This window comes from Alosa pseudoharengus, unplaced genomic scaffold, assembly GCF_046254945.1.
Source record: "Alosa pseudoharengus isolate Yale_2024_CS ecotype anadromous, Long Island Sound unplaced genomic scaffold, YU_APseudo_1.1 YU_APseudo_1.1_scf_6, whole genome shotgun sequence".
NCBI lineage: Eukaryota > Metazoa > Chordata > Actinopteri > Clupeiformes > Clupeidae > Alosa > Alosa pseudoharengus.
In genome coordinates, this window is record NW_027468848.1 from 30,667,382 (window position 1) to 30,694,107 (window position 26,726).

Below are 26,726 nucleotides of genomic sequence, written 5' to 3' on the forward strand. Positions count from 1 at the left end.
ATGTATTGACACTGAAGATCGCTAGATTTCAAGAGTTTAAGTAGGCTAGCAGTTAAGTTGCATTCATCGCTATCAAGGGGTTTAATCCTTGTCCCCACCAGAGATAAAAATAATTTAGCAGAGGTAGGGATAGGAAAACCAGAGTTGGGGAAATCCTCACCATCCCCCCCTACAAATCGCACCCTGGTGATACCTCGAAATTAGGCTGCTGTCTGTTAGGCAATTTATTGTAGCCTGCTGTGTGTGCGTGTCTGCACTCAGGTGTCTCCCTCTCCCTCCCTTGTCATAGGCCTATGTAATGTGTCCAGAAAACCCACAACACGCAACAGTGATAGAGCAATCAGAGTATCATGATACGATTGCCATCTGGCGGTAGTGGTTTGTGGGCCTATTGGGGTCAAGTAGGAAGCCCAGCAAGTTCCAAAAGTAGAAAAAAAGTTTTGCGAGATCTCGCAAAACTTTTGCGGGATCTCGCAAAAGTTTTGCGGGATCTCGCAAAAGTTTTGCGAGATCTCGCAAAACTTTTTGCGAGATCTCGCAAAACTTTGCGAGATCCCGCAATGAGATCCCGCAAAAGTGCATCGTTTTTTTTTTCTTCTTCATGTTTTTTTTTTCCCACTTTTTTTTTTTTTTTTTTTCTAACCCATGTTTTTTTTCCCCATGTCACCCGGAGGGCTCCGTAAACTATAGACAATTAAAACGACATACGTTTAATTTAGCATTGTTTAAGAACGGTATGCTATTTAGGTGGATAAACACAATTTAGAGGTGTGTAAACGCTATTTTAGAAATTCAGGAGGTGCGTAAACAGCCCTGAAAGAGGTAACCCTGCCATTAAAACAGACACATTATAATTTTTTTTTGTAAAGTTTTATTTCCTTCTTTATATTTACAACAGATTAGTAGGCTAATAAAGATCAGTTCAGCATGGTATAAATTATCACAACTTTCAGTATAAATATTTTCATAAAAATCACATTTAAACAAAGCATTTCACGGAACAGGCACCGGACATGAACAGACATACCACATAATTCTTGCAAATAAACATAAAAGTACTCTTAACATATAGATATAACGTCTATGTTAAAAAATTAGGAGTCTCCCTGGTATGGTCTTGATGTGAAACAAATTGTATTGACAATATTAGCTGCCTCTAGAATCAGAGAGTGATCAGTGAACTTTTCCAGTGGAATTACTGTGCATTCCTGTAAGAAATAAAAAAAAAATAAGTTTTCATTATAAAGATTTATTATATAAGACATATTATATATGCATTTCAAATGTTATTTCAAATCATTTTTCATTTGACTGATTTTATTCAACAAGTTATTTTTATAGGGAAAAATATTTTACCTCTTTTCATTTACTTTCTTGATGAAATTCTTGGCAAAACTGCTCTCTGGATTCAGGCACTTTTGTCCTCCATTATCCTTCAGAGTGACACTGAGGACACAGATGTAAACATCAGATACAGACCACCACTAAACTCCATAAGGTATGCAGTTATAGCACATGAATCTGTGACATGCTTACATGATTTCCATTGTATTGCATGAAGAGGAGGGGGGAAACACCTCTAGCCTCTCAATGCGGTTTGGGCGGACGGCATTGACCCCTGCACCCTGGCACTTGCATCTTCCCACAGAATCCCGTTGCCCTGGAAATAAACATGACCACATGTCACGTGATGTTCAGTTGAGACAACAATGCTTTAACATTACTCTCCCCTGTTGCACAGTGATCACTATTTCTCAAATTATATGTAAAGTTGACTTTGGTAAAAAAAAAATCATCTTTTGGTGATTTATCATAATCTTACAATGACAACAATGAGGAAAAATCCAACTTTGAAGAAAAGCAAATATATTTTAGGAGAAAGGAATATTTGTGCCATAATTGTGAAGGCCACTGTAGGACCTTGGTCAGATGACTGGAACCCTTACCTCTAACATCTACGAAGAGCAGGACGGCCAGAAGTGCGAGGAGAGCTGCTGACTTCATTGTTGAGATGGATGATGGTCTGTCTGCTTTCTCAGCTGTTGTATCAGAGTGAGGCGGTGAATCTGTCAAACAGTGGCAAGCATGCCTGTATTTATTCTGTCAAGGGGTTTCCCCTTTACATAACATCACATACTTCTCCTCCTTCAGGATGAAAGGCTTCAGCTTTCACATCCTTTTTTTTATGCTGTCTTATTTCTTGGTCATTTTCACTCAGTTTGTGTGGGTGTGTGTGTGTGTGTGTGTGTGTGTGTGTGTGTGTGTGTGTTGTATGTGTTTATTTCTTAAGTTCACTCATTTGCTGAAGGTGAAATGGCAACAGGTTTTGTTTCAAAAATCAAATGAATTGTGGTAGTGTATTTTTTGAGGAAACTCTATTCTATTCTAGTCTTTTATATTCTTAAATTAGAGTTAATTTGGTATTTGGTCTGTTAAATGGGTTACATTTTATGTCAGTTAAATCAGTTCTTCCTTTTTATTCAACCAACATACAAAGCAGTCTCTTGCAATCTCTGTATAAATATTTGTGACTTTTGAAGGACCTACGAATATGTAAAAGTTAACTGACATCAGCAATGGCTTTACTGTAATGTTTGAACAAAATTATTACAATTATCTTACAGTACCCCATACCAAAGCTGTTAAACCATTCATTAATTCTCAGCCTTTGACTCAGATTTCTATTTCATGAAACGTTTTGCAAAACACCACACACAATTCACTACCTAACACACAAAAATATATCAGGAAGTAACTTGATTTCCTTTTTCAAGCACAACGTAGCAAAATGCCACATTTATTTACCAGTGCTTCACTCTCTCTCCTTACTCCTCACGTGTAAACACTTATTACTTTACTAAACACCTTCCAATCATTGCCTTAGTATGAATAGATACTGTATACACCAACTGCCCCCCCTACCAAAACACACACACACACACACACACACACATGCAGTAATTTCACATGCAAAAATCAAAACTTCATTTTCATGTTTACTTACATGTTTCACTGTGTATATTTCAACTTATTTCACTCTTGTATGGAAATATAATAGAAGCCCATGAAAGACAGAAGAGCTTTAGGTTTTGATTAACAGTGTGCATGATGTATCCAAAATGTCTGACAAAAATGTTTAGTATATAAGTAAGTATAAGTATATATACTCTTTTGATCCCATGAGGGAAATTTGGTGTCTGCATTTATCCCAATCTGTGAATTAGTGAAACACACACAGTGAGGTGAAGCACACACTAATCCCGGCGCAGTGAGCTGCCTGCAACAACAGCAGCGCTCGGAGAGCAGTGAGGGGTTAGGTGCCTTGCTCAAGGGCACTTCAGCCGTGCCTACTGGTCGGAGTTCGAGCCGGCAACCTTCCGGTTTTACTGTAAGTCCGAAGTGCTAACCAGTAGGCCACGGCTGGCCCCATCTGTGCTGAATGCATGTGTTTTCAATATTTTATTTTCAATGTTGTGTTTCATTTTGCTAGAGATTTGAGCCATTTTGCATTTTGTGTGAGCAATAGTGGGTTTTGTGAAGAGTTTTGAAAATGTGTGAAGACAGTTGTAAAAACAACTGTATTAGTAAATAATCAGTTGTAGTCTCTGATTATAAATGAACCACAGAATAGGGAAGCGGACAAAAACTTTTTCACTATCCTAATGCATTATAATAATCCAAAATTATATCATATCATTGTATTGTGATTCAAAACAACTACACTATTATTATTATTATTATTATTATTATTATTATTATCTTAAATAAAGATGAATTAGTTTAGTTAATGAAATGAGCTGCAACATATTTCACTGGTTCATTTCAGGAGAATCATTGCAGTTTCCAGGAAGCAGCCTATTGGACAGTTAGTGAAACTAAAACTGGAGGACACTCTGGAACTCAGGAACAGTTTCAGATCCAACCAATAATCCCTGCAGCATGGGAAGTGAAAGAGATGTGAACACAGTGAGAAGTTGTGATGTCGGACTGAATGGAATTGTGAAAAAGGAGATCTCTCTTTTTAACCAACACTTTCCATTCACTAGAACTGTGTAATATTGCCTAATCACAAAAGCACTGTGCACAGACACAAATAAGCTGCACACACACTGCCTGCTCTACAGTAGTTGAGGGATTTGTAGGTTCTTATGTTGTGTAAGTCACTGTGGACATGTTATGGTCTACTCTAAGTGGGCTGTGGCTCCCTGGTAAACAGCACAGCAGCATCTTTATCAACTCAGTCACCTCAGGGATTTTAAGATACCTTGGAGAATCAGGGGGAACGGCAGCCTGGTATGAGAACAGCTAAAAACAAGAGCGTGAAGCTCTACAGAGGGTTGTGAGGCCAGCTGAACACAACACACCACGAGTACACTTTTGAAACTTATGGACACGAGGTGTCAGTCCAGAGCCAACAAAATCATCAAAGATCAGTCATCCATATACTAGTTTACTTAAAGGCTACACACTTCAGGTGAAACTGAGCTTGAGGGTGACAGAGAGTCAGAGACAAAGGGATCTCAGTTAAAGGTAACCTCAGAGCTTGTACAGGTTTGCCATCTTTGGACCTGAGTTGAACCATTGCTTAATCTGAGCCAGTAGCTGCATTTACAAGGACGCTTTTTTTCCCCCCAACAAACTTCACATAAACGCTAAATAAACCATTTGACATTTAATCTGCTTTTACATGGAACAAGCATTTAATCATTTAGAAGCTCCTTCCTAGTTGTATTGTCACCATGGAAACCCATTTGTTTATGTCACTGTGCATTGTTACCACATAGGGAACACCTGTGCAGAACCTGTTTACATGGGTGGATTTAGTTCGGATTGAGCCATTACTCCGATTGTAATCAGATTAAAGTGTCTATGTATACAGGGCTATTGTTTTGCAAATAAAGTATTTTGAAGATCCTTATTTTCTGTGAAGACACAAGGGGGCTTAGGGCACTCAGGAGACTTCGAATAATTTCTTACTCAGGTGCCCTTCTGCGACGGGTGAAGTGAGAATCCAAAGAAAAAATTAATTTGCAGAGATACTCTGAGGTTGAAAAAGTATAAAAAGCCTTTAATTTATCATGGCAAGAACTGGTTAAAAGCACATGGGCCTACGTGTTACGGCCATATTGGCCTTCATCATGGCATCATTTCCTGTGCTTGAAGCCCTCTTGGTTTCTACCTGGAACAATATGCTCATCTGATGTAATAAGGACAGCAAAGAGACTCAACTGGCTAAATAATATCTAAAACTCTGCAGTGAGCGAGCACAGCCATCAGCTATACAAAGCTGTGGGATCACATCACCCCTATCCAGCATCCTTGAGCTCCTGGTTCAATGCAAATGCAATACAAAATTCTTCCGCTTGTGCACTAATGCCTCCACAATCCGGTCACGCCCTACCTCTTCTCCTGAGTCCATACACCCCTTCTCACTGTTTACACTTTCCTGATTCCCATTATCGATTGAGACACTTTGTGTCAATACAAAACACTATCCAAATAAAAATCTATCTGTCTAGAAGCCTCAAGGTGGGGAACTTTCTGATTAATTATGTTTTGAGTTTGAGTTGCATCTGTTTTGTCTTTGATTTTTGATTACACTGTGTCCTTGGATGTCTTCAAAGGAGCTTAGAAATAGAATAATTATTGTGATGGTGATGATTCTTCTTCTTCTTCTTCTTCTTCTTCTTCTTTTTCTTCTTCTTCTTCTTTTTCTTCTTCTTATTGTTCTTGGTGAAAATCAGTGAAAATACTATGGACGCACACAAAAAACTGCTGTGCTGTTTTTCACTGCAAAGATTCCAATACGTGTCAAGTTGCTTTTTGAGCATGACTACAAAAGAGAACATTCAGCAGTAACCACCTTATATATCATTCTTACAACTACAAAAACATAGAAGCTTAATCTCCACCTTATATATCATTCTTACAACTACAAAAACATAGAAGCTTAATCTCCACCTTATATATAATTCTTACAACTACAAAAACATAGAAGCTTAATCTTCATATGTTTAAGATATCCAATTTAAATCCAAAATAGAATATCATTTGGACAAATATATCTCAGAAATACTGATACGTTTCTGTTGTTCTTTCTCACTGTCTGTCTTTTCTCTACATGGGGCACTCTGCTTGTCTCTGGTTTTGGGGTCTTACACTGTAAGTAGTTTACTGAAGATCATTATTAGCAGATATATTTACATTTAGTTAGTGTGGGGATTAAATAGCCAAGTCACTTGAGTATACCTGCAGGTAACCCGCTATTATAACAGACACATTATTCATCTTTTTTGTAAAGTTTTATTTCCTTCTTTATATTTACAACATAATCAAGCAATCAAGACACATCAGTTCAGCACTGTATACATTATTTCAACTTTCAGTATAGATATTTTTATAAACAAATTGAAACAACATTTCACCAAATAGACTCTGGAAAGTAATACACATCCCAAATATAACATGCAAATAAATATAAAAGTATTCTGAGATAACATCCATGTTATAAAAACAACAAATAGGAGTCTTTATTATGCTCTTGTGTAGAGAAAGAAAGTGCATTTTCAATATTAGCTGCCTCGAGAATCAGAGAGATATCCAATGGAATTTACTGCGTACTCCTGTAAGAAATGCAAAATGTTTTCATTATTGATATTTTATACAATATAATATATTAAATGCCATGTCAATTCATTTTTCTTTTGAATTTGGTTGATTGTACTCGTCAAGTCAAACTTCTAATGGGGAAAAGTATTTTACCTCTTTATGATGGCTTTCTTGATGAAATTCTTGGCAAAACTGCTGTTTGGATCCAGACACTTTTGTCCTCCATTATCCTTCAGAGTGACACTGAGGACACAAGTAGATGTAAACATCAGATACAGACCACCACTAAACTCCATAAGGTATGCAGTTATAGCACATGACATTGTGACATGCTTACATGATTTCCAGATTGGGGCATGCCGAGGAAGGGGGTAACACCTCTAGCCTCTCAATGCGGTTTGGGCGGACGGCATTCGCCCCTGCATCCAGGCACATGCATCTTCCCAAAGGATCTCGTTGCCCTGGAAATAAACATGACCACTAAATATCACAGGATGTTCAGCTGAGACAACAGTGTTGTAGCATCACTCTCCCCTGTTACACAGTGACCACTATTTCACAAATTACAGTGCCCTCCACAATTATTAGCACCCCTGGTAATGTTGACAAAATTTGTATACTAAAAAAGTATACAAATCTTTTGCTGACCTATTGTAATGAAAACAATGAGGAAAAATGCAAATATGTTCTGAGAAAAGGAATATTTGTGCCATAGTGGAGGTCACTGTAGCACCTGGTCAGCAGATGACTGGAGCCCTTACCTCTCACATCTACGAAGAGCAGGACGGCCAGAAGTGCGAGGAGAGCTGCTGACTTCATTGTTGAGATGGATGATGGTCTGTCTGCTTTCTCAGCCGTTGTATCAGAGTGAGGCGGTGAATCTGTCAAACAGTGGCAAGCATGCCTGTATTTATTCTGTCAAATCAGGGGTTTCCCCTTTACATTGCGTCACCAATCTCCTCCTTCAGCATGACAGACTTAAACTTTCACATCCTTATTTTTCTTCTGTCTTATTTCTTGATTTTCACTCAGTTTGTTTTTGTATGTGTTGTGGTTTTTTTGGTTTTCATGTTCACACGTTGGCCATGGATGAAGGTGAAAGTGCACAAGGTTTTGTTTCAGAAATCAAATGAAGAGTGGTAATGAAATAAATGAGTGTGAGGAAAATAGAACTTTTGTTCAACCCCACACATACCTTACAACAAGAGTCTCTTTTAATGTTTTGTTTTTTTCTCTCGATGTCTCAGTTTTTTTCATTTCAAAGAATCCTTTCAATTAATAACGACAGTATTAACTTATTAATACAATGAATTCATTTTACACCAGCCTTTTTCGTAATGTAGCCTACCAAGTCAAAGCCATGTCGTTTGCATCCTCTGTATAAATATTGGTATCTTTTGAAGGACCTGTGATTGTGTGAAAGTTACCTGACCACCAGATGGGGCTCACAGCAGCAATGGCCTTAGTGCTGTTAATGTTTCATAAACATGGTATAGTGCTTTGAGAGGTCAATGTGTTCTTTTAGAAAATACAGGATGGTATCATTCACTGCACTTTGGCAAGATACATCCACACAACAGAATTATTACAGTAGGCTTATAGTATAGTAATCAGTTGTAGTCTGTGATTATAAATAAAACACAGAAGACGGAAGCAGACCAAAACTTTTCCACTATAATTACGCATGATCTACAATAATCCAAAATTATATAATAGCATATGCGATCAAAAACAACTACATTATTATTATCTTAAACAAAGATTAATTAGTTTAATTGTTTAAATGAAATGAGTGAGCTGCAACATATTCCACTGGTTCTGGAGAATCATTGCAGTTTCCAGGAAGCAGCCTACTGGACAGACAGTGAAACTGAAACTGTATGGAAGATATTACTCAGGAACTCAGGAACAGTTTCAGATCCGACTAATAATTCCTGCAGCATGGGAAGTGAAAGAGATGTGAACACAGTGAGAAGTTGTGATGTCAGACTGAATGGAATTGTGAAAAAGGAGATCTCTCTTTTTAACCAGATCAACACTTTCCCTTCACTAGTACTGTGTAATATTGCCTAATCACACACCAAAAGAACTGTGCACACACATAATCTGCACACATGCCCTGCCTGGTCTAGATGAGGGGTTTGTGGGTTCTTATGTTGAGTAAGTCACTAAGGACCTGACATGGTCTAAGTGCACAGCAGTGTAAGGGACGGCACAGACGCTCGTCAAGATGAGAATTGTGTCGGCCACCAAAGGATTAAACGGGTATTAACCATGGATAGACTGGTGATGCAGTGGTGAATATTTCGATAAACTGTGACTGACTCCAAATCTGACTAAGAAATTGACCTTGAATAATTACCAAGTCAGCTATAGCAGAGTATTGGCATGGAGTACGAGAGGAAATATATACAGTGATGGTCAAAAGTGTTGGCACCCATGCTAAAGTTGACTGAAAAGAGGAATATAAAATCATATTTTGGAAATTGATCTTAATGCCTTAAGTGAAAATTCTTAGTGAATGAATAATGTATCATAAATAAATAAATGTTCTTCCTTAAAATACAGGGGTCATAAGTATTGCCACCCCTATGTTAAATTCCCAAAGAGACAGGCAGATTTTTATTTTTAAAGGCCAGTTATTTCATGGATCCAGAATACTGTGCATCCCGATAAAGTTACCTTGGCCTTTGGAATTAAAATAGCCCCACATCATCACATACCCTTCAACATACCTAGAGATTGGCATGGTGTTATTTCAGTTAGCCTATTAGCTGGTTTGATTTGCATTGAGCTCAATGAGCCTCAAACAAGCTAATAGGCTAACTGAAATAACATCATGCCAATCTCTAGGTATGGTGAAGTGTATGTGATTATGTGGGGCTATTAATCTGGATGTTCTTTGATTGACATGGGGGGGGGGGGGGGGGGGGTAGCCATTTGGCTGCTTTTGTCCAAAACTCCTGGCCTTACAGTTGTAAAAAGGTGATTTTGGCTCCCTGGTATAGACAGCACAGCAGCATCTTTATCAACTCAGTCACCTCGGGGATTTTAAGATACCTTGGAGAATCAGGGGGAATGGCAGCCTGGTATGAGAACAGCTAAAAACAAGAGCCTGAAGCTCTACAGAGGGTTGTGAGGCCAGCTGAACACAACACCACGAGTACACTTTTGAAACTTATGGACACGAGGTGTAAGTCCAGAGCCAACAAAATCATCAAAGATCAGTCATCCATATACTAGTTTACTTAAAGGCTACACACTTCAGGTGAGACTGAGCTAGAGGGTGACAGAGAGCCAGAGACAAAGGGTTCCAGGGGAAGTGTGGCTCCAAAGCAGGGTTGCCATCTTTGGACCTGAATGCCTACCGTTGCTTAGTCTGAGTCAGTAGCCGCGTTTACATGGACACTTTTTTTTTCAATCAAATTGAAATTAATCTGAAGATTTCTACCAAACTTTACATTAACGCTAAATAAACTGTTTGATGTTTAATCTGCTTTTACATGAAACAAGCATTTAGAAGCTCCTATTGTATTGTCACCATGAAAACCCATTTGTTTATGTCACTGGGCATTGTTACCACATAGGGAACACCTGTGCAGAAAGAAGATAATGTACTCCAACAATCGGAGTAGGCTACCTGTTTACATGGGTGGATTTAATCGAGCTGAGTCCGATCAGTTGAGGTGTTACATGGTGCATTTTTATTCGGATTGTGCCATTACTCCATTTGTAATCAGATTAAAAGTAAAGTATGGTGCAGACTAGATGCTCTCTTCAGCTCTGGTGCTGGTCCTGGTGGAGATGCTATCAGAATGCACACAAAAGACAATCATTCTACCCTATTTACTGTATATCCTCAGACTCTGTGCTTTCTTCTTCTTTTTCTTCCATCTTCTGCTACGTCATTTTGTTTTGGTTGTGAAGCATCTTAGTTTCACATCTCCAATCAAGGACGTTTCTGTGAAAAGATATCTGTGAGTGGAAACTGGGGCACACAAGTGAAAAGTCATTCAGAGGACTTAGAAGGCATTCTTTATGGGAGGTTTCTCATTGGTATGGTGTAGTCAGCATTTGCATGATATTGGCTTTTCACATCACAAAGTAAAACACAAAAATGAAGTGTCCCAGGAATCTAAATTGCGTGTCATGGGAATAGTTTAAGAAAGATTAAACAAATATTGCTGGGAAAATATGTATTTTGGATTGAAATACTAATGCATGTAGGAATGTTGGAAACACTTTCTTTAAAAACAGTACCCATAAAGCATTATAAACACATTTCTAAAGGGTTCTAAAGTATTCATAAAGCGTCATAATTATCGACGTAGCTACTTATACATAATTATGACTGCTGCACTCATAAAGCATTATGATGATGATGTTGTAAGCCCTTAAAGCTTTAAATATCACAATGAACTATAAAGCTTATTTTACGCAGTATCCACAAAGCATTATAAACACATTGATATATAAAGTATTAATAAAGTATTAATACTTTATATATCAATATAAATTTATAATATTATATTATAAACTACTTTATAATACTTTATATAGTATTATAAACTATTAATAAAGCCTCATAATGTATGACATAAGTCTATATAACTATCTATACATAGTCATGACGGCACTTAGAAAGTGTTATGCTGTTATGGCATAAGCACTTGCTTGAAATATCACAATGCATTATAAAGCTTCTTTTACCTCTTGACATTTAGCTTTGACCTTAGACTTCCATACAAACTGTAATGGTGCCTTATAGCTTTTCATTATGTGCACATCTCACTTTACCTAGAGTGTACTGCTGGATTGTAACTCTTAATTAGGTCTTATGGGCATTTATAGTTGGACTTGGAAATTATAGGCAAGGAACATTTATTATGTAAGCTTGTATGGAAGTGGTCATTGCTATTATCAAGAGGTAAGTAGCTATATTGACTTATGTCGATAATTATGAGGCTTTATGAATACTTAAGTATGAATGTGTTCATAATGCTTTTTGATACTGTGTTCATAGAAAGTGTTATCAGAATGTTTTGCATTACATCAAATATGCCATGGCCATGGGGTCTTAAGTGGTTTACTGAAGATCATTATTAGCAGATATATTTACATTTAGTTAGTGTGGGGATTAAATAGCCAAGTCACTTGAGTATACCTGCAGGTAACCCGCTATTATAACAGACACATTATTCATCTTTTTTGTAAAGTTTTATTTCCTTCTTTATATTTACAACATAATCAAAACGCATCCGTTTAGCATGACATAAATTATTTAAACTTTCAGTGTAGATATTTTCATAAACATAACAAATTTAAACAACATCTCACCAAATAGACACCGGACTGTAACACACATCCCAAATATAGGCCTCTGTATTGCATCCTCTGTATAAATATTGGTATCTTTTGAAGGACCTGTGATTGTGTGAAAGTTACCTTACCACTATGGGGCTCACAGCAGCAATGGCCTTAGTGCTGTTAATGTTTAATAAATAAACATGGTAAAGTGCTTTGAGAGGTCAATGTGTTCTTTTAGAAAATACAGGATGGTATCATTCACTGCACTTTGTAAAGATACATCCACACAACAGAATTATTACAGTAGGCTTATAGTATAGTAATCAGTTGTAGTCTGTGATTATAAATAAAACACAGAAGACGGAAGCAGACCAAAACTTTTCCACTATAATTATGCATGATCTACAATAATCCAAAATTATATAATAGCATATGCGATCAAAAACAACTACATTATTATTATTATCTTAAACAAAGATTAATTAGTTTAATTGTTTAAATGAAATGAGTGAGCTGCAACATATTCCACTGGTTCTGGAGAATCATTGCAGTTTCCAGGAAGCAGCCTACTGGACAGACAGTGAAACTGAAACTGTATGGAGGACACTCGGGAACTCAGGAACAGTTTCAGATCCGACCAATAATCCCTGCAGCAAGTGAAAGATGTGAACACAGTGAGAAGTTGTGGTGTCAGACTGAATGGAATTGTGAAAAAGGAGATCTCTCTTTTTAACCAGGTCAACACTTTCCCTTCACTAGAACTGTGTAATATTGCCTAATCACACACCAAAAGAACTGTGCACACACATAAGCTGCACACATGCCCTGCCTGGTCTAGATGAGGGGTTTGTGGGTTCTTATGTTGTGTAAGTCACTAAGGACCTGACATGGTCTAAGTGCACAGTGGTGTAAGGGACGGCACAGACGCTCGTCAAGATGAGAATTGCGTTGGCCACCAAAGGTTTAAACGTGTATTAACCATGGATAGACTGGTGATGCAGTGGTGAATATTTTGAGAAACTGAGATTGACTCCAAATCTGTCAATTTTCTTTGTGAATAAATAATGTAAATAGGCCTAAATAAATGTTCTTCCTTAAAATACAGGGGTCATAAGTATTGCCACCCCTATGTTAAATTACCAGAGGCAGGCAGATTTAATAGTTTTTAAATGCCAGTTATTTCATGGATCCAGAATACTATGCATCCTGATAAAGTTACCTTTTAACTGAAATAACACCATGCAGATCTCTAGGTATGGTGAAGTATGTGATGATGTGGGTGTTCTGGATGTTCTTTGATTAAGATGGGGGGGGGGGGGTAGCCATTTGGCAGCTTTGGTCAAAAAATCCTGGCCTTACAGTGGCTTCCTGGTATAGACAGCACAGCAGCATCTTTATCAACTCAGTCACCTCAGGGATTTTAAGATACCTTGGAGAATCAGGGGGAACGGCAGCCTGGTATGAGAACAGCTAAAAACAAGAGCCTGAAGCCCTACAGAGGGTTGTGAGGCCAGCTGAACACAACACCAGGAGTAGGCTACACTTTTGAAACTTATGGACACTACAAGGTGTCAGTCCAGAGCCAACAAAATCATCAAAGATCAGTCATCCATATACTAGTTTACTTAAAGGCTGCACACTTCAGGTGAGACTGAGCTAGAGGGTGACAGAGACAAAGGGATCCTAGTTAAAGGTAACCTCAGAGCTTGTATAGGCTGGGATTGTTAAAGTGTGGCTCCAAAGCAGGGTTGCCATCCTCGGATCTGAATGGCTAGATTTGAACCGTTGCTTAATCTGAGTCAGTAGCCGCGTTTACATGGACACTTTTTTTCAATGAAATGAGGATTTCAACCAAACTTTACATTAACACTAAACCAACTGTTTGATGTTTAATCTGCTTTTACATGAAACAAGCATTTAATCATTTAGAAGCTCCTATTTGTTTATGTCACTGTGCATTGTTACCACATAGGGAACACCTGTGCAGAAAGAAGAAATGTACTCAAACAATCGGAGTACCTGTTTACATGGGTGGATTTAGTCGGATCGAGCTGAATCCGATCAGTTGAGGTGTTACATGGCACATTTTTATTCGGATTGAGCCATTACTCAATTTGTAATCAGATTAAAAGTGTCCATGTAAAGGGGGGTATTGTTTTGCAAAAAAAAAAGTATATACTTTTACGACCCTAATTTTCTGTGCTTGAAGCCCTCTTCTACCGATAACAACCTGATCATCTGATGTAATAAAGGACAGCAAAGAGACTCAACTGGCTAAATAATGTCTAAAACTCTGCAGTGAGCAAGCACAGCCATCAGCTATACAAAGCTGTGGGACCAAATCACCCCCATCCTCCAGCATCCTCCAGCTCCTGGTTCAATGCATATGCAATACAAAATTATTCCGCTAGTAGTACACTAATGCCTCCATAATCAGGCCTCTCCCTACCCCTTCTCCTGAGTCCATACACACCTTCTCGCTGTTTACACTTACCAGATGCCCATCTATTATCCTTTGTCCAACACTATCCTCCTTAGCAACCCAAATAAAAACACATCTGTTTAGAAGCCTAAAGGTGGGGCACTTCCTGATTCATTTTCGTACTACTTGCACTGATCATTTTATAATGGTTTGAGTTTGAGTGTGCATCTGTTTTGTCTTTCATTTTTGATTACACTGTGTCCTTGGGTGTCTTCAAAGGAGCTTAGAAATACAATAATTATTGTGATGGAGATGATTCTTCTTCTTAATACTATTGTTATAATATTAGGCCTAGTAGTAAACAGTAGTAGTAGTAGTAGTAGTAGTAGTAATAGCATTATTATATTAAAAAAGACGAATGATGATGGACACCCTCTTTTAAATAAACAAAGCATTTTAGTTTATTTATTTTACATATTTATAAAGTATGATACAGTGCATTCCTTTGGGTAGAGATGCATGAGATAAAATGCTGTCCTCTTTTTCTGATTAGAAAAGAGTGTTGTTTGATGTAATGTTGACAAACGTTGATGTAATGTTGGGAAGTTGTATGGTAGTCAACTCTGGAATGAGAGTAGGATCCGCCTTTTTTGCTCTCCTGTGAAAAATCGTAAATAACACATTTAAATTTCAATTCAAGCCATTTGTATAGCTGTTAATAATTAAAATCATTGATCTATCTTATTTTGATTCATTGTTAAGCTAAAGCTGAATTTTAAACACTATTGCCTTACATTTTTGCCAGAGCTTTTTCCATGAACTTCTTGGCAATATCAGACTCTGGATCGATGCACTTTTTCCCACCATTGCCCTTCAGAGTGACACTGCAGAAGCAAACACAGACACAGGTCATTACTCATCCACAATGTGGCCACTGTAGCTGACCGATCGACTGATATCAGAACATTTTCAGTACTTACATGATCTCCATGTTTGCACATGAGTGGTCAGGTGTGTATATGACCAACGTCTGGATCTTTTGTTGGGGAACAAATCTCACTCCTTTACCCTGGCACCGACACCGGCCCTTAGACTCCTGCTGACCTGAAGAAGGAATGATTGAGAGAAATTATGACAAAGGCATATGCCACTTGAGAAGAATATAAAAGTATAAAAGAAAAGTATAAAAAATATGAATATGGTAGTAGATGTGTTATTGTAACTGCAGTTTAACATTCACATAGAAACATTATGGGTACAGTAACCAAAACAAGCAGATTAAAAGAAACCACTCTGTGCCTCACCTATCACAGCTACACAGAGCAGACATGCAAGAAAAACAAACACTGCGAACTTCATGGTGCAGGTCCTGGTCCTGGTGGAGATGCTAGATCAGGGTTGGGCAAACTTTTTGGCTCAAGGGCCACATTGGGTTTTGAAAATTGGCCGGCGGGCCACACAACCCCCCCCCCCCCCCCCCCCACGACACACGCCTAAAAAAATACATTTTTTATAGCCTATAATTTAGTATGAAAAGTATTTGTTTTAAAATAGTGCTAATTTGTTTTAAAAATACTGCTAATTTTATGCTGTTAAACAAATGTATAAATTGTACACTATCGCTTTAAGACAGTCGCTTTAATTCACGTTTATTTCTCAATGATCTTCTGCCTGCTCCACTATGGCTAGTGCTGTACCTACGGCTGGGCCCTCTCACAGTTTTTAAATGGTCAGTAGTGGGAACTACTGTTGCCTTCATGATTTCCTTTTAAAACTTTCTTATAAGGAGGAGATATCAATTATCAACAATCACAAGCCAGCTGGAACCTGCGGCTCTCTCTCCCTCTCGTGAGTGCAGACGCTTTCCCAATTAAATGGATTGCATATGTTCACGTTAGATCTGCTGCAAAGGAGATAACTAAGAGTTAAATTAGTTTAACATGATGTTATCTCTATTTAACATGATGTTTTGACATTGACATTGTAAACGTTATCTAAGGAGAGTGAAAAGCAGTTTGCAGTAAAGCTAACCAACGTCTATCGCAGGAAAAAAATAGCGAGCAGCCTGATAACTAGCCTAAATGAAATGCTCGGCGGGCCGGATGAAAGTGCTTGGCGGGCCGGATCCGGCCCGCGGGCCGTAGTTTGCCCATCCCTGTGCTAGATTCAGAATGCACACAAAAGACAATCATTCTACCCTATTTATATCCTCAGACTCTGTGCTTTCTTCTTCTTTTTCTTCCATCTTCTGCTACGTCATTGTATGTGTTTTGGCAGAGAGTGAGGCATCTCAGTTTCACATCTCCAATCAAGGACGTTTCTGAGAAAAGCTACTCGTGAGTGGAAACCGGGGCACACAAGTGAAAAGTCATTTAGAGGACTTAGAAGGCCTTCTTTATGAGAGGTTTCTCATTGGTATGGTGTTTTCAGCATTTGCATGATATTGGCTTTTCACATCACAAACTAAAAAACACAAATAACGTGTCCCAGGAATCTAACTTGGGTGCCATTGGAATAGTTGAGGGAAGATTAAACAAATATTGTTGGGAGAATACGTCTTTGGATCGAAATACTGATGCATGGAGGAATATTGAAAACACTTTCTTTGAACACAGTTTCCATAAAGCATTATAAACACATTTCTAAAGAGTTCTAAAGTATTCATAAAGCCTCATAATTATCGACATAGCTACTTACATAGTACATAATTATGACTGCACTCATAAAGCATTGTGATGTTGTTGTATAAGCCCTTACAGCTTGAAATATCACAATGCACTATAAAGCTTATTGTATGCAGTAAAGCATTTTAAACACATTGATATATGATTATAAAGTATTAATAAAGCCTCATAATGTATGACGTAAGGTTGCAACATAAGTCTATATAACTATCTATACATAGTCATGACTGCTCACATAAAGCGTTATGCTGTTATGGCATAAGCACTTGATTGAAATATCAAAATGCATTATAAAGCTTCTTTTACCTCTTGATAATAACATTGACCATAGACTTTATATGCTGTAATGGTGCCTTATAGCTTTTCATTAAGTTTTATGTGCACATCTCACTTTACCTAGAGTATGTACTGCTGGATTGTAACTCTTTAGGTCTTATGGGCATTTATAATTGGACTTGAGGAAATTATAAGGAACTTGACACAGTGTTCGTAGAAAGTGTTATCGGAATGTTTCACATTACATCAAAGATCATGGCCATGACCATTTTCCTTGGCTGCAGGCTCACCATGTTTGAAACCAGTTTCTCCAGTTGGTATCCTCCCTCTTGTGCCAGAGCCAACCGGAGGCTCTTTCCACCACTAATCACATTAGGCTACTTAGTTACACAAAGGCAGATGTTACTGATGTGTGTCACGTCTTTGTTAATTTGTTGTGGTTCTGTGGGATAGTATATTACTCAGTGTACTTTTGAAAGATTAATCTCAAAAGCTACACACAAAAGAATTATCAATTAATCTTATGTTCCTCTGGTGATTATCAGTGAAACATAAGGGACACTAAAAAACTGCTTTTGCTGTTTTTCATTATACAAAGATTCCAGCACACGTCAAGCTGCTTTTTGAGCAAGACCACAAAAGAGAGCACTCAGCAGTAACCACCTTATATCTTATTCTTACTACTACAAAAACATAAAACAAGATTAATCTACACATGTTTAAAATATCCAATTTAAATCCAAAATAGAATATAATTTGGACAAATATATGTCAGAAATACTTTTGTGTTGTTTTTTTCTAACTGTCTGTCTTTTCTCTATACTATATGGGGCACTCTGCTTGTCTCTGGTTTTGGGGTCTTAAGTGGTTTACTGAAGATCATTATTAGCAGATATATTTACATTTAGTTAGTGTGGGGATTAAATAGCCAAGTCACTTGAGTATACCTGCAGGTAACCCGCTATTATAACAGACACATTATTCATCTTTTTTGTAAAGTTTTATTTCCTTCTTTATATTTACAACATAATCAAGCAATCAAGACACATCAGTTCAGCACTGTATACATTATTTCAACTTTCAGTATAGATACAGTACAGAAACAAATTTAAACAACATTTCACCAAATAGACACCGGGCAGTAACACACATCCCAAATATAACATGCAAATAAATATAAAAGTATTCTTAGATAACATATAAAAACTAGGAGTCTTTATGGTATGCTCTTGTGTAGAGAAAGAAAGTGCATTTTCAATATTAGCTGCCTCTAGAATCAGAGAGAGATCCAATGGAATTTACTGCGTACTCCTGTAAGAAATGCAAAATGTTTTCATTATTGATATTTTATACAATATAATGTATTAAATGCCATGTCAATTCATTTTTCTTTTGAATTTGGTTGATTGTACTCGTCAAGTCAAACTTCTAATGGGGAAAAGTATTTTACCTCTTTTTGATGGCTTTCTTGATGAAATTCTTGGCAAAACTGCTGTTTGGATCCAGACACTTTTGTCCTCCATTATCCTTCAGAGTGACACTGAGGACACAGATGTAAACATCAGATACAGACCACCACTAAACTCCATAAGGTATGCAGTTATAGCACATGACATTGTGACATGCTTACATGATTTCCAGATTGGGGCATGAGGGTGAAGGCAGTAACACCTCTAGCCTCTCAATGCGGTTTGGGCGGACGGCATTCGCCCCTGCATCCAGGCACATGCATCTTCCCAAAGGATCTCGTTGCCCTGGAAATAAACATGACCACTAAATATCACAGGATGTTCAGCTGAGACAACAGTGTTGTAGCATCACTCTCCCCTGTTACACAGTGACCACTATTTCACAAATTACAGTGCCCTCCACAATTATTAGCACCCCTGGTAATGTTGACAAAATTTGTATACTAAAAAAGTATACAAATCTTTTGCTGACCTATTGTAATGAAAACAATGAGGAAAAATGCAAATATGTTCTGAGAAAAGGAATATTTGTGCCATAGTGGAGGTCACTGTAGCACCTGGTCAGCAGATGACTGGAGCCCTTACCTCTCACATCTACGAAGAGCAGGACGGCCAGAAGTGCGAGGAGAGCTGCTGACTTCATTGTTGAGATGGATGATGGTCTGTCTGCTTTCTCAGCCGTTGTATCAGAGTGAGGCGGTGAATCTGTCAAACAGTGGCAAGCATGCCTGTATTTATTCTGTCAAATCAGGGGTTTCCCCTTTACATTGCGTCACCAATCTCCTCCTTCAGCATGACAGACTTCAACTTCCACATCCTTATTTTTCTTGTCTTATTTCTTGATGATTTTCACTCAGTTTATTGCTGTATGTGTTGTGTGTTTGAGTTTTTGTTTTTACGTTCACACGTTTGCCATGCATGAAGAAGGTGAAAAGTGCCAAAGGTTTTGTTTCAGAAATCAAATGAAGAGTGGTAATGAAATAAATAAGGAGAGATCATTTGATCTACATAATTTTTGGTCAGTTAAATCAGTTCCTGCTTTTGTTCAACCCCATACATGCCTTACTGTACTACAAGAGTCTCTCAATGTTTTTTTCTCACTCGATGTGTCAGTTTTGCAAAGAAAATAATCCTTTCAATTTGTAACTTATTAATGCAATGAATTAATTTTACACCAGCGTTTTTCATAATGTAGCGTACAAGGTCAAAGCTAAGTTGTTTGCATCCTCTGTATAAATATTGGTATCTTTTGAAGGAAGTGTGATTGTGTGAAAGTTACCTGACCACCAGATGGGGCTCACAGCAGCAAAGACCTTAAGAGCTGTTAATGTTTAATAAACATGGTCAAGTGCTTTGAGAGGTCAATGTCTTATTTTAGAAAACAGATACAGGATGGTGGTATCCTTCACTGCACTTTGAAAAGATAAATCCACACAACAGAATTAATTATTACAGTAGGCTCATAGTATAGTAATCGGTTGTAGTATGTTATTACAGTATAAATGAAACACAGAAGACGGAAGCAGACCAAAACTGTTCCACTATCTATATGCATTATTTACAATAATCCAAAATTATATAATAGCATATGCGATCAAAAACAACTACATTATTATTATCTTAAACAAAGATTAATTAGTTTAATCATTAAAATGAAATGAGTGAGCTGCAACATATTCCACTGGTTCTGGAGAATCATTGCAGTTTCCAGGAAGCAGCCTACTGGACAGACAGTGAAACTGAAACTGTATGGAGGACACTACTCGGGAACTCAGGAACAGTTTCAGATCCGACCAATAATCCCTGCAGCAAGTGAAAGAGATGTGAACACAGTGAGAAGTTGTGGTGTCAGACTGAATGGAATTGTGAAAAAGGAGATCTCTCTTTTTAACCAGGTCAACACTTTCCCTTCACTAGAACTGTGTAATATTGCCTAATCACACACCAAAAGAACTGTGCACACACATAAGCTGCACACATGTCTTACCTTCTCTAGATGCGTTGTTTGTGGGTTCTTATGTTGTGTAGTCACTGTGTTCTGTCAGACCACATGATATGGTCTAAGTGCACAGTGGCTCCCTGGTAAACAGCATCTTTATCAACATCTTTATCAACTCAGTCACCTCAGGGATTTTAAGGTACCTTGGAGAATCAGGGTGAACGGCAGCTAAAAACAAGAGTGTAAAGCCCTACAGAGAGTACAGAGAGTACAGTTGCAGTAAATGTCCGACATTTAAAGGAGAATTCCGGTGTGATATTGACCTAAAGTGGGTTGAAACATGATACCGAGTGTGAACGTATGTCTCATAGCCAGGGTTGGGTAGTAACGGATTACATGTAATCTAGATTACGTAATCAGATTATAAAAATCAAGTAACTATAATCAGCCCAGATTACAATAAAAACATTGTGTAATCAGATTACAGTTACATTGTTGGGGATTACCTGATTACATTTTATCATGCAAATAATGCATAGCCTAGCTATCTTTTAATTTGACAAGCAGTTCATTCGGATGTTGACAACATTTCTTGCCTTGTTTGGCTGTATGTTTTGGATCATTGTGTGGTTTAATGTTCAAATGCTACCTTTTGGGGCAGCCATGGCCTACTAGTTAGGGTTTCGGCCTTTGGGCTTGCCGGTTCGACTTCACTAATTCACGGATTGGAATAAATGCAGAGACCAAATGTCCCTCATGGGATCAAAAGATATACTTACTTACACTCAATTGTGAGTGATGCAAGTCACCCCGCTCACAATTTGTTTGATCAACTGCCCTCTGGGAAGAGGTACATAAGCCTGCGCTCCCGCACCACCAGACTCACCAACAGCTTCATACACCAGGCTGTTAGGATGCTGAACTCCCTCCCCCCTCTCCCCCCTCAGCTACATAACATCCTGGACTTTGGACCCACAATGGCTGCCTTGCACTACTCCACTTGCACTACTCCACTTGTACACTTGCACACTTTGCAACTTGTTGTTGTTGTCCTGTTGTCCTGAAAACACTTCTGAACACACTTCTGCTGCTCTTACATAACTTGCACCACTATGCCACTTGCATACTTAGGTCAAACAGAATTACCTCAGCCATTTACTGGCCTGACTTTTGCACTATTATATTGACTGTCTACTGTATGCACAATTGCACAATTTCAACTCAAATTTTGCTGCTCTTATTTTCTTCACTGTATGTGCCTTCTTATTTTTACTTTTTATATTGTTTACTTGAATGTTATGTTTGTCTGTGGACCTAATTGGTAAAATATGTCTGGTCTCCACCGTGGGATAGTAGGAAACGTAATTTCGATCTCTTTGTATGTCTTGACATGTGAAGAAATTGACAATAAAGCAGACTTTGACTTTGACTTTGACTTACTAACTTACATACTATTGGGGCAGGTCTCTCAGCACACTGCCTGATCTTTTCCTCCTAATCTTAACGTAGCCTCTTGTTTTAGTGTTACCGTTTACTTTGAGAAAGTCACCAGGTCCCCCTGGTTGAAAAACATCCCAAAATAATAATGGACATGGTGTCATTTGGGTTTAATGCTTCTCTTTTTTATGCCAATCTCAGGCCATGTCCCTGGGTCAAAAAAATCCAACGAAAGCTAAAAGCATTTGTACACACAGTTATAAATGGTTTGTTTATAGTGAATAAGCCTATCTAAAATATGTTTTTAAATATGGTTTTAACACTTGAAATGAAACCTGATAATGCACTCTATGTGTGATAATGTCTTGAGTAAGATTTCATTTTCTGATAATATGGGATCATCTATCCGTATGTATCTGCTTATAAATGTATCTGTCTTGCAATCTAAGTTGCATTGCAATACCTTTCTCAATTCATTCCAACCTAAGAATCTATCCGTTTACAGGAACTGGTGGGATTTTAGATCACTGACAGTGTTTATTATCAGTGAGGAGATGTGAAAATAAAAACTGAAGAAGAAATTCCCCTATACCAAGATTCAACTTCTGACCACATCCTTGAGTATCTGGCCACATGTGAAATAGCCTATGAAAACAGGCACACTGACTAACTTATAAGCAACCGTGTTTGCTTTTGAGGTGTTTCACATAAAACAAACATGCCCGGGAATCTAACCAATCTGATATCAGTGCTGCATTCTCAGAGACTTGTTTCAATAGCTGTTGTTATACACCTTTATTTGATAATGTGCATGCCTGTTAACAATAACTAGCGTTACTTTTCAACCAGCTCTTTGTATCGGACTACACTGCAATTGACCCTCACTGCAGTAATTTGGGCTGCTGGTGCCATCGACTCCTTTCAAACAAATCCGTTATTTATCAGAAAAGAGAAGCATAGATTGGCTTTGTGGATTGACAGTGTTGTTGTTGTGTGAGCAACCCACATAATTATGTGATGATTCTACTCAGAGTTTAAGGTCAGAGTGGGTGGGTGGGGGGGGGGTTCCCTGACCTCTGGTTCATTACAACATGATACCATGATACACAATACTGGAGTGGGCAATGGGCAGTGGTGTTCAGTACAACACTTGGAAGGCATTCGGAGGACCAACAATCAATGACAGGCCCTTGACAGAAACTTATATCGTCATAGTCAGCCTACAATACATCCCACTAATTGCAGCATTCAGAACTCACCCTCTTTGACCTGCTCTCTCCTACATCACCAGGACTTCTCTGACATGTTTGTCACAGTTGAAGCCAAGCCAGAGACTAGAAGAAAGCATAACACATTAATGAATTTGAAAGACCAATTCATCTTATTTGAGGCATACAGAATGAAAATATCACTGGTAAAAGTCACTCTTCATTGATGTGAATCAGCAACCATTCTATCAATCTCCTGTGTGTTCTCACATTCCCATATTCATTAAATGGATGTTTTCATTTCCACGGACTTCATGTTGTTCAGATTGACATGTCCATCAAAGTTATATGTGCTCCGTGGGTATAGTAGCCTATACTGCATCCTGACCTGTTTTCGTCTTGATCAGTCGACCCAAAGGTGCACAAGAGAACAGGAGCGTTCTTATGAGATCTGTCTTATTGAGAGCAAAGCAGACATGTTGCAATTATATTTCCATTACTGCAAATACATATACTCACAACATGTATGTCTGAGGCATACAAAATAACCATATTCCTGCAAACATACCATATTTCGCACAGTAAAACACATAGATTATATAAGCAATTTGACCTATCCTCCTTGATCAATTCAGCAGTCTCCAAGGTATACAGAGATGAAATAGAGTACAAAGAGATGAAAAACAGAGTACAAAGAGATGAAAAACAGTTTAGTTCCCAGTTTCAAACAAAGAATAAACTCTTTACTGAGTGGGCTATAACTTAAACAATTTCGTCTCTGAGAATGTAAGCATACTTACAACAGCCATATAATGGATTTGCACATAATATATGGGTGTGGCTGACCCCTGGTCAGGTTGTGTGGTCTGTTTCTGGTCTGTAGTGTGTAGAGTGCGGTGTTTCCCTCTTCTTTAATCCTGCATTTTGCAGCTTGACGAGTTACTTTCACTTTCTGGGAAATGCGATGGTTGGAGGAAACAGCTGCAGGTCATTTTAGTATTAGCAGTAGACCATTTTTATTTTGAAGATGTAAATGTACATTACAGTAAGCTGTGTAATGGGAAAGAGAGGCACATAATTTAAATCCCGACATGATATTGTAGTACTTGAAGCAATTTGTTTAGGAAATGGATTCATCAACACATTTGTACCCATAGCAAAATACACTGATTCATTCGGCAAACCCTTTTATCCTAATCTAGCCTGGTCTTGTAGGAGCGTGCCTATTCAGAGTGCAGACAAAACAAACGACAAAGCTATTTCTAGCTGTTTCCAGGGAAAAGCGAAGTGCCACTGAAGGGACTGCCACAACACGTGACTACACTTTACACTTCCTCAAGTCTGTGAGCTTATTGTCCATATTGCTGCTGAGTTTTGGCAAATGATGTCGGCAAGATTTTCAGGGACCAAAAGAAAACAGAATCTGTTTCTCATGACCTCTTTTTTCCAAGGTAGATCACAGGCATTATCAGATGACTCAGAAATAGTTTGCAACAAGAAGCAGGTCAGTATGCCATAAAGGACACGTGTGTGTTTCTACTAACAAATGTTGCCACCAAACCTGAAAGTGTGGTTCACCCATCCCAAGGTGTAATTACAAAGGTGTGTACATGTATGTAGGTGTCACGCCACTGGTTTCACAGAGAAATGCAACATAAGGCATGTGCTTGTTCCCAAGGGAATTTAGATGCTTGCCCAGCCAATCCATAGACATGAAAGAGGTACAAAACTGTTTGAAATGAGACGGAGCATGAAAAGAGTAGGATACTCCCACTTTCACTTATTTTGCTTTCAGATCCACAAGAAACTGCCCAACTGCCCTTTCTATTTTTCAGGCCGATTTTGATACGTGTGTAGTTGTGTGTGACCCCCTTTATTGTCCTCCTTCTCTGCCAACATTCTGTATGATTTGTATGTGCACATTCTTCTCTGCCCTGTCCTGTCTCTCATTCATCCTCTCCTTTCCTAGACTGGCCTAAGACCTATTGTTTATGTTCGGATATGCTGCCATGCACCTAGGCTATATAACTTTATTTTCTTTCTTTGTGATATGTCTGTTACAATCCGATATATGTTTATGTTGCGCTTTGGTCACATGTATTTATATTCATCATCACGGTTATGCCCTGATGATGGTCGGATGACCAAAAGCTTGGCCTTTTATTAAATAATCTAGCATGGATTAAAGTGTGCAGACAAGTTCTTTTGACATTTCAGTTATTATTTGTTTCTAGCACCTTTATCGTGAGTGCATGGTATTTTTTTTTTGAAGTCACACGTATTTATGAAAAGCATATGTGCTCACTTTGTCATAGAGCCCTAGGAGTTCATAGAGCCCTATTACAGTGCTTTGAAGCATCCCTGATTAAGCCACAAGGTCAGAACAGTTTGCCTACATACTGTTTGTCCAAAAAGAAACAGCTTTTTTATTTCAAAAAACAAAACAAGACTGTACAAAAATGGCATATACAATGTAGAGTGTGCAAAAAAACATAAATATTTACATATTTACATGTTCAGTATGTACATAGTTCAGCATTTACAGTAAACAAATAAAAAAAAACATCCAGGAAGTCAGTATACCTGAAACAGAATAGCAGAGAGGACCGAATCTGCTCCTTATCTACTGGACATGCCTGCAACAGAATCAAACACACACCATTCCTGTCAGCAGAATGCAACAATATTACATGACCATGGCTATAAAAGGTCAAGTCCAAGTCTAGCAGCTTACCTCCTCTGTATTGTAGCCTTGATGACTTTTTCAGTATACTCTGCTTTTGGATTTAGACATTTCTTCCCTTTGTTGGCCTTCAGAGTAACACTAAAGGAGGAGACAAATGGACATATGAACAGTTAGTTGTGAGCATATACGTCAAATAAACAACAAAGTCACTTATTTATGCTCTTTTGTGATGCTTACACAATCTCCAAGTTGGTACACGAGGAACTAACTGGGTGTATTTCTAATTTAGCAATGTTGTGTCGAGGAATGAAGTCCACTAGTCCATTTAAACACTGGCATCTTCCTTGTGGCGCCCGAAACGCTGTAAAAAAAAGAAGAATGTTAAAAATGTACTCATTTGTGCTCACGTGGTCTCTGAATATCAGCCTGACCTAGTAATAACTCAAGTCTGATCTGAAATGACATGCTCAGTACAAGGGTGCAAGTAAGTAGGATAAATACTGTACCTCACCTTTCACATCTACCAAGAGTAGAAATGCCATAATGACAAGAGCCGCAGACTTCATGGTTTCTGATTGTCGTGATTGTCTCGATGCCGTGTTGAGTTGTGAATGAATGGTGAATGGCTCATGTAGCCTATTTGTACTGTCAATTGGGGCTTTCCCTTTTTTACTCTTGCCTCATCTGTC

The 26,726-nt window shown here is 38.2% G+C and overlaps 5 protein-coding genes and 1 long non-coding RNA gene across 6 annotated transcripts; all 6 read right to left on the minus strand.

Moving 5' to 3' along the window:
• Window positions 1–883: 883 nt before the first annotated feature.
• Window positions 884–2,053, minus strand: LOC143105650 (C-X-C motif chemokine 11-6-like). The gene is made up of 4 exons (XM_076269693.1): window positions 1,947–2,053; window positions 1,537–1,660; window positions 1,357–1,446; window positions 884–1,208 (listed from the first exon to the last, which is right to left on the minus strand). Exons 1-4 carry the CDS (start codon window positions 2,002–2,004, stop codon window positions 1,196–1,198), a joined length of 285 nt encoding a protein of 94 aa, XP_076125808.1. The 5' UTR covers window positions 2,005–2,053; the 3' UTR covers window positions 884–1,195.
• Window positions 2,054–6,280: 4,227 nt separating this feature from the next.
• LOC143105649 (C-X-C motif chemokine 11-6-like) lies at window positions 6,281–7,515 on the minus strand. Its single transcript, XM_076269692.1, has 4 exons — window positions 7,371–7,515; window positions 6,947–7,070; window positions 6,763–6,852; window positions 6,281–6,623 (listed from the first exon to the last, which is right to left on the minus strand). The coding sequence occupies exons 1-4, from the start codon at window positions 7,426–7,428 to the stop codon at window positions 6,611–6,613; spliced, it is 285 nt and encodes a 94-aa protein (XP_076125807.1). The 5' UTR covers window positions 7,429–7,515; the 3' UTR covers window positions 6,281–6,610.
• Window positions 7,516–14,811: 7,296 nt separating this feature from the next.
• Window positions 14,812–15,725, minus strand: LOC143106380 (C-X-C motif chemokine 11-1-like). Its single transcript, XM_076270653.1, has 4 exons — window positions 15,643–15,725; window positions 15,319–15,442; window positions 15,133–15,222; window positions 14,812–14,996 (listed from the first exon to the last, which is right to left on the minus strand). Exons 1-4 carry the CDS (start codon window positions 15,695–15,697, stop codon window positions 14,888–14,890), a joined length of 378 nt encoding a protein of 125 aa, XP_076126768.1. The 5' UTR covers window positions 15,698–15,725; the 3' UTR covers window positions 14,812–14,887.
• Window positions 15,726–18,276: 2,551 nt separating this feature from the next.
• Window positions 18,277–20,255, minus strand: LOC143105945 (C-X-C motif chemokine 11-6-like). Its single transcript, XM_076270088.1, has 5 exons — window positions 20,047–20,255; window positions 19,353–19,472; window positions 18,929–19,052; window positions 18,749–18,838; window positions 18,277–18,609 (listed from the first exon to the last, which is right to left on the minus strand). The coding sequence occupies exons 2-5, from the start codon at window positions 19,408–19,410 to the stop codon at window positions 18,597–18,599; spliced, it is 285 nt and encodes a 94-aa protein (XP_076126203.1). The 5' UTR covers window positions 19,411–19,472; window positions 20,047–20,255; the 3' UTR covers window positions 18,277–18,596.
• A 2,974-nt stretch (window positions 20,256–23,229) lies between these two features.
• LOC143105946 (uncharacterized) lies at window positions 23,230–24,601 on the minus strand. Its single transcript, XR_012983585.1, has 3 exons — window positions 24,152–24,601; window positions 23,740–23,802; window positions 23,230–23,477 (listed from the first exon to the last, which is right to left on the minus strand). It is a non-coding gene; the product is annotated as an uncharacterized LOC143105946 (long non-coding RNA).
• Window positions 24,602–25,738: 1,137 nt separating this feature from the next.
• Window positions 25,739–26,643, minus strand: LOC143105947 (C-X-C motif chemokine 11-1-like). Its single transcript, XM_076270089.1, has 4 exons — window positions 26,549–26,643; window positions 26,275–26,398; window positions 26,086–26,175; window positions 25,739–25,987 (listed from the first exon to the last, which is right to left on the minus strand). Exons 1-4 carry the CDS (start codon window positions 26,601–26,603, stop codon window positions 25,975–25,977), a joined length of 282 nt encoding a protein of 93 aa, XP_076126204.1. The 5' UTR covers window positions 26,604–26,643; the 3' UTR covers window positions 25,739–25,974.
• Between the last annotated feature and the right edge of the window lie 83 nt (window positions 26,644–26,726).